Source organism: Taudactylus pleione, unplaced genomic scaffold (assembly GCF_031769625.1).
Source record: "Taudactylus pleione unplaced genomic scaffold, aTauple2 ptg000188l, whole genome shotgun sequence".
Taxonomy (NCBI): Eukaryota; Metazoa; Chordata; class Amphibia; order Anura; family Myobatrachidae; genus Taudactylus; species Taudactylus pleione.
In genome coordinates this window covers 1,441,732-1,457,047 of record NW_028284590.1, presented here as the reverse complement: position 1 = coordinate 1,457,047, position 15,316 = coordinate 1,441,732, and the positions used below count along the sequence as shown (strand labels likewise).

Genomic DNA, 15,316 nt, shown 5'->3' with positions numbered 1-15,316 from the left:
GTAATACCTTGCAATCCCGTCAAAACATCGGTAACATCAAAGTACATCGGAGCCACTCGCACACTTAAGACAGGTCTGACCCTACCACTAAATTGCTAACTTTCCTGTACGCAGTGAGAGCTCAGGCTGTGTATGCCATTGCCGTGGCTAATTTATGCACGCCCCTGCAATGGCGTTCAAACGCACTGACACGCCTGATTGATCTGACCACCCTGCCGTCACCAACCACATACAATACTTCCTGTCAATCACTCTGTGATGGGTCTGCGCAGTCACTGCGATCGCAGATCCGATCGCAGTGGTGCCTTCACGCACACACGCACGTACTGTGATGCATACGCAGTGGCAATCGGCCGTCTGCGTACGCTTTAGAATCAGGCCCATAACCTGAACATGAAACATAAATGAATTTCGTGTATGTATGCAAACTTTGTTTGATGCACAAAATTATTACTGTATAACTGACCTTCAGGCTGTGTATATAAGGTATATGTGAGACATGATATCTCATTATGGTATACATACTGTATATCTCAAAGTACGGAAACATCCGATACCCAAAATATTTCTGGTCCCCAGCATTTTGGATATGGGAGACTCAACCTGTATTTATTGGCAGAGTTCTATAAATAAATAAATAAAGTGGAAATTATTTTGAACATGCAGAGAGTCACTTAGCGCAATCAGTACGGCCGGCGGTTCAAATCCCGACGCTGGAAGCCCGGCAGGGGCGAAGGTCCCAACAGCGAATTTCAGTAAGTACTACTAACCCTACCCCTCCCCCTAACCCTTACCCTCCCTTAGGGGTGCCTAACCCTAACCCCCCCTTAGTGCCTAAACCTAACCCCCCCACTCTCGCAGCCTAAACCTAAGTCTCCCGGGGGGGTGTCTAACCCTAACCTCCCCTTTCCCTAGCCTAACCCTCCCAGGGGGGAGCTTAACCCTGATTCCCCCGGGAGCCCTGAAAAATAACCCACCCCCCCCCGCGCGGCTGTCCGCTCCAGGCTTACCTTAGTTCGGTATGCCGGGCGTCAAACTCCCGGCATAGGTCTAATGACAGGCGTGAGGATTTCGACACCTGTCATTAGTACCCTGCCGGGATTTGACAGTCGGGAAGGTGGCGGTCGGCATTTCGACCGTCGGCTTCCTGACTGCATCCCCACTTAGCATCTTAGCAATCACTTGTGATACATATAATCTCAGTATTTAATACAGTAATGGTAAGAGTTGATAATATTATATAGTAAATCAATACCAGCATTGTAGGTCCAGGTATTCCTTTAGACAGTCACTAATGTACAAAAATATTGTGTAAGGAGTTTCTGAATATATTGAAGAGTTTTTCCAACTCCAGCTTATTTTTAAGTTACTGGTTTACACGTCCTCATGTAACAGGTAATATGGGGTCTATTTATCAAGATGAGGAAAAAGCTTTCTCCAGTGTTTTTTCTCCAGAAAAAAAGTTATTTTCTCTACTCTTCTCTATTTACCAGCATGTTTTTACCATCTCAGCAGAAATACCTATTTTTTTCGGCACATATTACATAAATCAGCTTTTCTTTCAGCATTTAGGAGAATTCCACTTACAAAGTAAATCTGTTAAATCCAAGAGCAACATAAATAAAAGGAAACTTCTGTATTTACCATAAAGACCTCGCTGAAATGCACCAAGAACAATAAGACCAGCACAAAATGTGCCATATACACATTAAATGAAATGATGGACACTTATTTAAACCAGTAACCTGAATATTATCTGGATAAAGTTACTGAGTATTTAATATAATTTGTTTTATTTACCATAATATCCATTTCCGTCAGCATCCAGTCCCCCGGATATCGACTGGCCAAACATGCTTAATGAGTAGCCAATTTTTGCAGCATTTATTCTCTATAAAATGAATATCAAATAGAGTTGTGTCATTGATGGAAACCAGAAAAGCCCCTGCCTAAGTCAGGGGTGGGGAACCTTTTTTCCACAGAGGGCCATTTTGATATATATAACATTATTTGCGGGCCCAGTGCAGGCCACGCCCCTCCGTGTGATGTCACACGGGGGCGGGGTCACAATCACCGGTGATTACAGAAATGCCCAAAGCACCATGAGGATGCTCCGGGGAGCTGTAAGGGCAGCGGTGTGACCGTCTCAAGCGTCCTAAGGGCGCTCCAGGCGGCACTGCTGCATAGACTCTGGCTGCACGGTGCCATTCTAGGCACCCTGATAGCCAGATGAGGCTAGCAGAAAAAAGCTCAGAGGGCCAGCCCAAATGATGCCGGGGGCCTTATACGGTCCCCGTGCCTGAGGTTCCCCATCCCTGGCCTAAGTGCACAGTTACACTACTAAATATACAGTGTAAGGACCACGTATAGGTGCTTAGGGCGGTTCATATATAACAAGAGACACAACCATGAAAAAAACACTATCAGAACCACAACCATACACCGTAAGGTAAATAAAGTAACTTGTATTGGTCAGAATTACAACTAAGTAAGAACAATTAATAACATTAACGCAAACAGACCTGAACCTCAAAGTTAGATGAATGACTAACTAAAAGTCATAAGACAGTCATTATACTATTTTTTCACCTCTGACACTATAGAACAAGGATGTGCAATAACCGGCCCTCCAGCTACTGTTGAACTACATTTCCCAGTATGCCCTGCAAAAGTTTTAGCATGCCCTGATAGCAAAACTGTGCCAGGGCATGCTAGCATGTGTAGTCCCAAAGGAGCTGGAGGGACATTATTTGCTCACCCATGCACTATAATATTAGTATCATTATTCATTACTCCTTTAAGTATCTGAGGATTCTATGGGCCTGAGGATATTTAAGTGCCCAGGTTTTGGGGTAGTCACTGGCTCTTTAAGGATGGGTTGTTGGATGAGTTCTGGGTTTTGACTGACAGGTCAGGTGTTGGGAAGTTAGCCTATAGGATAACACATGGTGGGATTAATGTAGTAGATTATAACAGCTGCCCTATCAAAGATCAGCCTCTTTGCTATTTGACATTCCTCAACCAGCCCCTTGTGGTTTATTGTGATATTACGTGGTGTTCCAATGTTCTTATGTGTCGGTAAAGCACTGCTAGTTGGCAGCCACAGGGGATGTAGGTGAGGCTGGGAGGCACTTCTCCTTTGATAAAGGTGAGTTGGCCATTACCTACAGGGGGGACCCCTTCATCTTCAAAACAATAGTATGGTAAAAGTTAGAAAGAGTGGTTTTTCCGCAACCGAGGTGGCATCATGGGCAGGGTTCCGCCCCCTTTATTTATTTGGCACAGAGTTATCTTTTCCTGGGTAAACACGGTGCTTCTGCTTATTTATAATCAACTCTGTGACCTCATTTTTGCCAATCTCAATCTCTCCGGATCTTTATTTAAAGTTAATTAGGTTAATGTTGGGTTGTTATTTAAGCCTAGACAGAGCCATGAACTGCTAGGTGGCTTAATACTGTACATTAGAACAGTTTTTTTCTGGATTTGATTTCTTACACAAATTTGTATTTATTTTAATGACTTTGACCATGATTTGCCCTAAATTATATCGGCGTTTGTTTTTAGCTATTATAGTATTTACTTTTGTGTTGCAGGTTTTTGGGTTTTAGCTTTCTTTATTGCATTTAGTTGTAAAGTTTGCCAATACATTTCTCTTTCTATACCTTCTAGTACTTGAAGTATAGAGCTGTATGCTTTTTTTTTTCATTGCATAGTATTTTAACATCACTGTTAGATATACTTTTTACTTGTTTTTTATTTTTTTTATTTTACTGCTCAAAGTCAACACACATGCAAAAGGAAAATATTGTCAAAAGGTTAATTCCTACTAGGAATGGTAAGAGATAAGAGGAAAGCCTGAGAATGGGACATTAAGATGTTCACATTCAAAAGTCTCCATATCATCTTGTGGGAATAAACACAATCTCCGCGGCACTGAATTTCCTGTATGATATCTATATGCATAAGTCTAATAATGTGAGCAGGATATGTAGTGTATATAGAAAATAAATAAACAACAAGAAAAATTGTCTGCTACCCAAGCTGTTTGTGCTTCAGAGATCACTTAAAGTTAGGACCAAACCGACCTAAACAGTACAAATGTGCACCCGAATAATCCATGCTGCAAAGCAAGGGGTGCATATGCAATGTTCTTATAGGCAGGAAAAAACATGCCTGCTGCCAATACTGCCGCTAAGCATACTGGGCATTATTATTCCTAACTCTAAGGTGTCTATTTACTAAGCAGTGTTAGGAGACAGAGTGAAAAGTGATAAAGTGCCAGCCAATCAGCTCCTAACTGCCATATCACTGTGTTTGAAAAATGACAGTTGGGAGCTGATTGGCTGGCACCTTATCACTTTTCACTCTGTCTCCTAACACTGCTTAGTAAATAGACCCCTATATCTGTTCACATCTTCTCAATTTGCATACCTCCCCACACCCCTCACATGCGCTGCCAAGATGGTGAGGTTAAGGTGAAAACTACCACTTTTACCTACTTATGCTAAAGGAGGCCCTTTGTGTATTTTAACTTAAGAATTCAAGTATTTAAGGATTATCATTCCATAAGCATTAATGTGATATTTTCACTCTAAAGAGAAACAGACTTTTTTGTGAAGTCTCACAGATTACCAGAAGAGTGGAGAACTCTTCCGAATCCCATCTACTTCATAGGGAAATGATAGCTTCACCTTTTATTCCTGTACTAGCTTATGCTTATGTTTGGGTGGTGGGCAAACAATGTCTCAAATGAGATTGCATTAGGTTTTCTATATCTCGCAGCATCAGTGAGACAATTAAACACAGTTTTACAAAGCAGTCCATGGGGACAATATGCAAATACGCTGCCCAATCCAGGACAGCAGACGTCTGGAAACTGTCATTTACATAGCAGCCACTTAATTTCCCAGAAGCCTCTTCTCCTGATTATGAGAGGCTTGCTCTGATACTGTAACTTGTCTTTTAATAGTGACATTTAAGCTCTCAAATCTAACCTGTTGCGTGCAGTGGGGCAGAAATCACATACTGTAATTGGGTCCCTGACTCAAGGCAAAATGATATACTGTGTCTGCGCCAGGTTTACAGATGGGCCTGTATTGGTGCAGTGCTGTAGATTCGATTAAGGACATGGGCAAATTTGTATAAGGCCTAGGAATGGAAGTCGGCAACATTTTGTGCCAATCAAGTTTTGTAGAAGAACACGCCATGTTGCTAAAGTGCACAGTGTTGGTAAAACGGTCTTTAATTTTACCGTTTGCTTGGCCATTCCATGGAATGCAATTTTGCACTTTATTGTAGATTTATATTTAGCTGAATTTGTAGTTTATGAGCACAGATAGGATGATGACGGTCTATTCAGTCTGCTGTGTAGTGTGGTTGGGGTTGAATGTTGTGGCCTATGTGGAAACAGGTGAATATATTACTGAACAGTTTAAAAAATTCTGCACAACTTCAGCTCATAATAAGACTATTTTCCAAAGTTGTGTCTCTCACACTCTCTTCTAAGGCCTCTGACTTTCCAGGGGACCAGACTATAAAGATGAAAGATACTTTGGAGCCTCCATGGCCAGGCTCCATTACTAGAAAGTCTAATGTGGGACTCCCTCTCCTGATAAGCCCAGGACAGTTGCCTCCTTTTGTCACATCATTAATCCTTTGCCAGCTAACCAGCTAAGGACAAGTGTGACTCATCCCCAGCACAGAAGGAGATCCAATGGCGAGAGGGGGGGGGATTACCTAAAAGTTACCCCTTAATAGTAGATATGACTGGGAAACCAGAGGGGGCAGGGCTTGATGACATCATTGAGCCGTTTGCATGATGTCATTAAGCATCGCTCCCTCCAGGTACTACACTTGGGGTAAGAGTGGTGAATGTGCTTATCTCCTGCACCCACAGACTCAGGAGTACCTTCATTTAAAATTATTATTTTCTAGTGGTCATGTGCGATCACCAGAAAACACCCCTGCAGTGCAGAAAAAAGATTATCTCCACTATTCTTGCTTCAATAAAGAATGAATACTAGTGCTGGCATTACATGTACTTCTGTGTGTGGCAAAAAGGCAAAGACAGCGGCCCTGATTCAGAGCCGGACGCTCTGACAGAGCGCTCGCTCTGAATCAGGGCCGTCCCTCCTACCTTTTGGAGCGGCCTCCTGGCCGCTCGCATAGCTGTGGGTGACCACCCACAGTTATAGCGAGCGGCCAAAATGATGGTAAAAATGGTCAAGACCATCGGCTTGCGACGAGACCCTGCGGTAGGGTCTCGCTGCCGCAAGCCCAAGAGTGCTTTTGGCTCTATCAGAGCCAAAAGCACTCCCACTGACATCACTAGTGATGTCAGTGGGGCCGGCCCCAGACGGTAGGCATTCCCATGGGAACGCCTCCGTCTGGGCAGCCACGCCCCCGGAACGCCCACCAAAGGGGGCGTGCTGTCAATCACCATCGACAGCACGCCCCCTTTGGTGCGAGACCCATAACGACGGCTTGGCCGTCATTATTCGGGTCTCGCGCATGCGCACGACGGAGCCGCATCCGTTGTGCGCATACGCACTTGGGCACCATCGACAAGCTTGCGAGCGCTCAGCGCTCGCGAGAGGGTCTGAATCAGGCCCAGAGTTACGACACGAGCGACCTGTGCCATGCTTCCTGCCTGGTATCATTATGCTTAATCTGTGATTTATACCAATTCCTTTGTGACAAAAGTACTAATCTAGTGTGACTAGTGCACTATAATCCACTTTGTATGCGGCTATGATGTAAATAAGACACAAAACTCTGAAAAAAGTATTAATCGCTACCCGTGGCGGAGCATCTAAGTCATGCCAAGTGTCTTACGCCATATGGCGCAAATGTACCAGGTGAATGAGGACACATCTATAAGGGGACTCAAATATTTTTTAAGTCTTAACTCATAGCCAATGACACCAAGGTATTTTTTGTGTATGAGAGCATTACAGTTTCACCTGAAATAAAGGTTGAAAGAGAGATAAATACCTGAGTAAAAGTAGGTGTAATTCCTTTTTCTCGCCCATTATAAATATATAGGGCACCTTGCAGATTTTCTTCTTGTGGAGCCCCAATAGCCACATCTGTGCAAAAGAATTTTAAAATGAAATATAATTTCACTATTTCTATTTCAATTACAATAAATATCAATGACAAATCCTGGTCAACTGAAACCTATTAAACTTTATCAAACAAAATTTACTACAGAACATTAATGGAAACACAGTCTATCAAATAGCTGAAGAAGGAAACACAGTAATAGCAGGAAATGTCTTGTTTGATCACTAGATGGCAGTGTTGCACATTAGCCATTTAATTAAATGTACCATACATATTGTTCCTAATCCTCTCAGATTAAATATTATTTATTGTGAATATATAATTATGATTATAATTATGACATTAGTACAGACTGGTGCTCCTGACTTGTTAAGTAGATTTGAATTTTTTACACCTTTGTTTAAAAACAAAATGGTCTGTCCTTCCATCTCATATCTACCTATCTGATTAAACCAATAAATATCAGTAAATAAAGAAAAGGCTTTGAAAACCTTATTTACATTCTGCAACTATCTGATATGCTGCTATACAAATGGTAGCTATAATATTAAAATGACCAAATCACATTTAAAAAACCCCCCACAACAAATAGCATATTTATTACCAATAACATTTCTAATTCATTTTCTTTAATATGAGTTATAGGTTTAATCATGAAGGGAGCTTGGCTAGGGGTGGCAATTGATCCTGATTCATACTTTCTCATGTCCACGGGACATCATGTGTTCTCATATCATCCCATTGTCCAGACGAACTGCATTTCTCTATAGGGATTAGTGATCCTTTCTACTCCTCTGCTTACTTCACAGCTCGGTCCGTCATTGTTAAAATATCCCATGTACTTACACCATCAACTGGAGTCAAACAGATTTACAGAAATCTACTGCTCCAGGTTTTTCATACTCCTTGAGGAAGAATCCTTTGATCGAAACGCATCGGTTTACTGGACTGGTTTGCCCTGGGACTCACAGCAGGAGATTCTGTACCTGAACCAGAGCACTTTTTTGGATAAACAAAGGAGGAGCCGAAGCCTCTCAACTTCAATTTACCACCACTTACATGACACTTTGCTCTGGTACGGTTCCATTGCTATTAGTTCAGTTTAATGTTAATACCATAGACCAGGGGTAGCCAACCATGGTCCTTGAGAGCTACCAACAGTGCATGTTTTCCAGGTCTCCTCACAGAATCACAAGTGAAATAATTAGCTCCACTTTTGGATCTTTTCAAATGTGTTAGTGAGTAATGAATACACCTGTGCACCAGATAGGAGGTCTGGAAAACGTGAACTGTTAGTAGCTCTCGAGGACCGAGGTTGGCTACTCCTGCTGTAGACTGTATGCATCATTACATTTTTAATTATAAGGACAATACACTATGCATAATTTAGGTTAGGCTGCAGCAGAGATGGGTTAGGATTAAGGGGACGGTTAGGGTAGTTATTTACCTAATGTGTCAAGATAATGGCTGTGCACAGCTTATGTCTGCAATTACTGCCCCAAGCAGCTGTCACTGGAGTGGGAACACCTATGGGAAGCTCCATTCTCAGCTATGCTCCTTCTTTGCAAATATACATTGCACCTATATTAATGTGAGTACTACTAATCATGTTCTGTCTACCACCATTATTTCTGGTCTAATACAGTATTTTTTAAACGACCTTTCAAATAATGCATGGGAACACCTCCATTACTTTATATTAGGGGTGTGCACCGGCCACTTTTCGTGTTTTGTGTTTTGGTTTTGGATCTGGATCTTTCTTCGTGTTTTGGATCTGGATTGGTTTTGCCAAAACCACCCTTCCGTGTTTTGGGTTCTGGGTTTTGTGTATTGGATCTGTATTTTTTTGAAAAAAAGCATAAAAACAGCTAAAATCACAGAATTTGTAGGTTTTTCTGCTCCTATGCTATTATTAACCTCAATAACCTTAATTACCACTAATTTCCAGTCTATTCTGAACACCTCACACCTCACAATAGTGTTTTTATGTCCAAAAGGTTGCACCAAGGTAGCTGGATGACTATGCTAAGCGACACGAGTGGGCGGCACAAACACGTGACCCATCTAGGCGTGATACTGCAGTGGCAGACAGGATGGCAGTTTGAAAAACTAGGCCCCAAACTGTACATAATGCAAAGAAAAAAAAGAGGTGCAAGATGGAATTGTCCTTGGGCCCTCCCACCCACTCTTATGTTGTATAAACAGGACATGCACACTTTAACAAACCAATCATTTCAGCGCCAGGGTCTGCCACACAACTGTGGCTGAAATGATTGGTTCGTTTGGGCCCCCACAAAACAAGCTGGCAATTAATCTGTCCCTGCACAAACTGGCTCTACGGAGGCAAGATGTCGTCCTCATCCACCGATTCCTCACCCTCTTCAGTGTTGTGTACATCCTCATCCTCACAGAGTATTAATTCATCCCTGCTGGAATCCACAACCACAGGTCCCTCTGTACGTTCTGGAGGCTGGTCTCCCTGGAAGAGTTGATAATTCATTTTATGAACATCATCTTCTCCACATTTTGTGGAAGCAACCTCCTACGCCTTTCGCTGACAAGGTTCCCGGCTGCACTAAACACTCTTTCGGAGTACACACTGGAGGGGGGGCAACTCAGATAAAATAGAGCCAGTTTGTACAGGGACCTCCAAATTGCTTCTTTTTCCTGCCAGTACAGGTACGGACTGTCTGACATGCCTACTTGGATGCTGTCACCGATGTAATCCTTTAACAGACAGACGCACGCTTGTCGCTGCTGCTTTAAGGATGCACGTGCGGCTACATCGCACACAAGTCACAAACACATAAAAAAAATAGTTTTTTATTTTTTGGAGCACTTTGAGGGTTACACCACCCTTTAACAGACAGACGCACGCTTGTCGCTGCTGCTTTGAGGATGCAAGTGCGGCTACAGCCCACACAATTCACAAAGACAGGGAAAAAAAGAAGAATATTTTTATTGTTTGTGGAGCACACTTTGAGGGTTACACCACCCTTTAACAGACAGACGCACGCTTGTCGCTGCTGCTTTAAGGATGCAGGTGCGGCTACAGCCCACACATTTCACAAAGACAGAAAAAAAAAAAAGAAGTTTTTTATTGTTTGTGGAGCGCACTTTGAGGGTTACACCACCCTTTAACAGACAGACGCACGCTTGTCGCTGCTGCTTTGAGGATGCAGGTGGAATCTAGACGGGACTTGGAACCGGGGATACACTACCTCCATCAATTGTCTAAATCCCACTGCACTAATGGCGGATACCGGACGCAAGTCTAACACCAACATAGCAGTCAAGGCCTCAGTTATACGTTTTGCTTCGGGATGACTGCTGTCGTACTTCATCCTCATCGCTAGGGACTGTTGGAGGGTCAATTGTTTAGTAAAAGTAGTGGTGTTCCTACTTCCTCTCTGGGATGATGAACAACTCCCAGCAGCAGCAACAGCACTAGGAGGAAGTGGTTCTTGATCTTTCCCTATCTTATTTTTATCAGAGAAAGTTTGGTCCTCCATTTATGTTATATTGATATATACGTGCGGCTAAAGCGCACACAAACACAGAAAATATTTTTTTTTTTGGTTTGGACTGGAGTGTACTTTGGGGGTTACAGCACCCTTTAACGGTCAAGCCAGCCGGCCCTTTACTTATGACACAGGCGCACGCTTGGCACTACTTTGTTGATGCACGTGCAGCTACTGCGCACACAATTCACAAACACAGAAAATATATTTTATTTTGGTTTGGACTGGAGTGTACTTTGGGGGTTACAGCACCCTTTAACGGTCAAGCCAGCTGGCCCTTTACTTATGACACAGGCGCACGCTTGGCACTACTTTGTTGATGCACGTGCGGCTACTGCGCACACAATTCACAAACACAGAAAAAATATTTTGTTATTTGGTTTGGAGTGTACTTTGGGGGTTACAGCACCCTTTAACGGTCAAGCCAGCCGGCCCTTTACTTATGACACAGGCGCACGCTTGGCACTACTTTGTTGATGCACGTGCGGCTACTGCGCACACAATTCACAAACACAGAAAATATTTTTTTTTTGGTTTGGACTGGAGTGTACTTTCGGGGGTTACAGCACCCTTTAACGGTCAAGCCAGCCGGCCCTTTACTTATGACACAGGCGCACGCTTGGCACTACTTTGTTGATGCACGTGCGGCTACTGCGCACACAATTCACAAACACAGAAAATAATTTTTTTTTAGGTTTGGACTGGAGTGTACTTTCGGGGGTTACAGCACCCTTTAACGGTCAAGCCAGCCGGCCCTTTACTTATGACACAGGCGCACGCTTGGCACTACTTTGTTGATGCACGTGCGGCTACTGCGCACACAATTCACAAACACAGAAAAAATATTATTTTTTTAGCACTTGGGGGGAGCACCCCTGATGGACAGAGCACCCCCTGGACAACACTACAGCACACCTTTAGGACTGGGACACTGCACAGGACTTTGGATTGGACACAGCCCCTATGGAGAACTGACTGCACAACACAGTCCAGCCAGCCCCTATGGACTTTGAAGTAGTGGACACAGCCCCTATTAACAACAGCAGCACAGCACAACACAGCCAGCCCCTATGGACTTTGAAGTAGTGGACACAGCCCCTATGGACAACAGCAGCACAGCGCAGCACAGCACAGCACAACACTACTCTGCACTACACTACACTACACTACACTACACAGCCCAGCCAGCCCTAACTCCCACCCTCCCTCTTCACTGTCCACAGCCGAGTGAGAAAATGGCGCCGACGCGGGTACCTTATATAGGATTCAAAACCCGCGAGACCCGGAAGACGGGATGATGACATTTTGCCTCGATTTCAGATCCGAGTCAGGCGGGAAAAGTCGAGCCTGACTCGGATCTGCCTCGGATCGGGGGGGCTCGGGGGGGTTCGGATTTCAGAAATCCGAACCCACTCACCCCTACTTTATATAGCAAAGCAGTGACTTTTTTTAAACTAATACCTGCCAATAAGAAAAGGAGAGGGGAGGGACAAAGAGCCGATCAGAGAGGGGTGGTGACAGAAGCCAATAAGAAAAGGAGAGGACACGGGCAAAGAGCCGATACCATGGTAGAGAGGGGAAGGAATTAAAGAGGTGAGAAGTGAATGTTATCAATCTGAGAGCAAAGGGGAGGTGACAGAAGATGATCACAGAGGAGGGAGGGCCGGAGGGGAGGTAATCTGGGCAACTTGAGGGAGCATGAAATGTAGAAACGGATCTCAGATCTGTAACTTATTTAGGATATAGAGCAAACAAACCGAGATAAAACTAACAGGCGGCCGTCATACTGTGCAGCGCCCCATGAATTCCGGAAAACCTGGATGGCGCCCTCTGTAGATTTTGGCGCCCGGAGCTCATGCTCCAATGCAACTACCCTCGTTACTCGCCTGGTGCTAACACACCACAGTCTGCAGATGGTATGTTCCCTACTGACCTATTTTTATAGTGGGGATAGAAAGTCTCTAAAAGGAGTAGAATTACTAAAGTTTCTAACAATGAAAAGTGGAGGTGTTGCCCATAGCAACCAATCAGATTACTGTATGTCTCTCATTTTCTGGGATGCAATATAGAAATGATAGCTACAATCTAATTGGTTGCTATGGCAGCACCACTTTTCATTTTTAGCAACTTTAGTAAATCTACCCCTTGATATTGGACTTGAACATTTTCCAACAAAATCCTATATATTGGGAGATATACTATAGACTAATAGGGGCAAATTCAATGTGCCACTAATTAGGTTACTCAACTTCTTACCGCAGCCCAAAATACAGCGGATGTGGCTTTTTGATATTCAATTTTTAAATTTTGTAAATACTCCGCTTTCAAACAGTATGCACCCTTAGTAGTTACTGTCTAGTGATCACAAATAATCGCCAGACAATTAAACTCAACACTACACAACGCATTACATTTTCCAGCGTGAAACTGCCGTGATTCGCGGGTCAATTGGGAGGGGGAGGGGCCAAATGACGTGATTCTAATGGAATCATGACATATTGGCTCCGCCTCCTCCCGATTGACCCGCGAATTGTGGCATTTTGCCAAGAGGTGGCAGGGCTTAAGAGCATGATGCCTGCTCCCGAGTCTGTCTGTTGTGTGGGTGGTGTTCCGGGGGTTCTGGGTACTCAGAAACCCCCGCTGCGTGCGCTACTGACTTGTTGGGCTACCATATTATTCCTATACTTTACATGTGTTTAGTTTAAGACAGCAAAAACAAGTAAACTATGGGCCTGATTCAGAGTTGAACGCTATGCCGATTTTCACGCAGTTGAGCGATTATTGGTGGTCTGCGCATGTGTCACAGTCGCATTGCACACACGTAGCAAATGAATTGCGATCGAGCTCGCAACTGATAGTTATGGGGAGTTCCGGACAAATACAGGCGGGTCGGGGCCGTTTCCTGGGTGTGTACTAGCCAGCATCTGCACTCGCGCATGCAGAAAATTCCAGCCTCTCAGTTACCGTGCCCATTTTGAGTGACCTTAGACTCACTCGAGGAGTCGATGTTTTCAGGATCTGTGGCCATTACTGTGTTTGTATACGCAGTTGAGGCCAGCTACGAGGGCTCTTGTGGGCGTCTCAGTACAAACTCCGTTGATGCATTAGCATATTTTAGCAATTGCTATCTTTGAAACTTTGAAGAGAAGCCTTGGTGAGTGCATTCTGCTTGTTGCAAATATGAAATATATATATAATATATATCTTATAGATGTGTTGTAGATCAATATTTATTATTTACTAACAACCTGTTACTTTATTTTGTAATGGAGGGATGGAATTTCTGATTGTGGGTGAGGTTGATCTTTATAAGTGTAAGGGCAGGGTGGTTTAGTAGATTAGGGCATGGTCTGGGCATATGCCAATCATCAGTAATGTTGGGAGTTGCAAAACCAGCTGATAACAGTCATACATGCATCTTGTGAACGCCGCGTGCCTTTGGCACTGTAATTAGTAAGAAAACCTCTCAGATATAAGAAATCACTATGTACCATAGTAACCTCCATGCATCTTTTAAAACTAAACTTATTAACATATTAAACGAGTTCCAGTCAACAAAATATCAACAATCAAAATGTAGACACCAGAATGTCGACATGTTTAAAATGTTGACAGGTAACATGTCGACATCCACAATGACATATTGTTAACATGTTCAAAATGATAACATTGTGAATATCGACAGTACCAATGTCAAAACATACAATTAGGGTTAGACCTTGGTAATAATTTAGGCGACAATTAGGCCTAGGGTAGACAACAATCAGGGTTAGGCGGCAATTAGGGCTATTGTTAGGCAACAATTAGGGTTAGGCAGCAATTAGCGTTTGTAGCAATTAGGGCTAGGGTAGACAACAATTAGGGTTAGGTGGAAATTAGCGTTAGGGGGCTATTAGGGCTAGGGTAGAAAACAATTAAGGGTGAGCCAACAATTAGGGCTAGGGTTAGGCAACAATTAGGGTTAGGCGGCAATTTGCGCTAGGGTAGATTACAATTAGGGTTAGGAGGCAATTAGGGCAAGGGTTAGACAACAATTTGGCTTAGGCAGGCAATTAGGCCTAGGGTAGATTACAATTAGGGTTAGGCGACAATTAGGGCTAGGGTTAGACAACAATTAGGTTTAGGCAGCAATTAGGCGTAGGGTAGGTAATTAAAGTTAGGCGCCAATTACGGCTAGGGTTAGACAACATTTAGAGTTGGGCGGCAATTAGGGTTAGGCTGCAATTAGGGTTAGGGATAGGCTGCAATTAGGGATTAAAGTTAGTTTTAAGTCAAAATAGTGCTGTTCTGAAAATGTTAACATTATGTCAGTTTCAGAATTTTGGATGTCGGCTTATCATCTGTCATCTGTCGATATTTTGAACATGTAGAAATTCTGCATGTCGACAGATCATTCCTAACCCAATTAAACAACATATACAAACTATTGAATAGAGACTAAAGATTATCAGGTATGTTCATTTTATGATATAAAACGAGACTGAAACATTAAGTTATGTATAAATTATTCAGTGATCAATTAATTTACAGACATTAGGGTTATGACAGATTATTATTATTATTATTATTATTATTAGTCAGCAGCCTATGTTTGCACCAGAGACTGTAAAGCACAACAGAACTATAAGCTACTTAGCTTTCCTAACTTTCATTCTCGTTACTATATTATATATAATTCTTTTACTATTTTTACTATTTTGGGGTATAGCTGTCTGTTGGAATTTAACATG

At 43.1% G+C, this 15,316-nt stretch overlaps 1 protein-coding gene across 1 annotated transcript in view; it reads right to left on the bottom strand.

Moving 5' to 3' along the window:
- Positions 1-15,316, bottom strand: part of ITGA4 (integrin subunit alpha 4) — a 213,932-nt gene that overhangs the window by 83,888 nt on the left and 114,728 nt on the right. Inside the window, exons 11-12 of the mRNA XM_088476418.1 lie at positions 6,994-7,088; positions 1,801-1,891 (exon numbers count right to left, since the gene is read on the bottom strand). Of these exons, the coding sequence (XP_088332544.1) occupies positions 1,801-1,891; positions 6,994-7,088 (186 nt within the window). The remainder of the gene's footprint in view (positions 1-1,800; positions 1,892-6,993; positions 7,089-15,316) is intronic.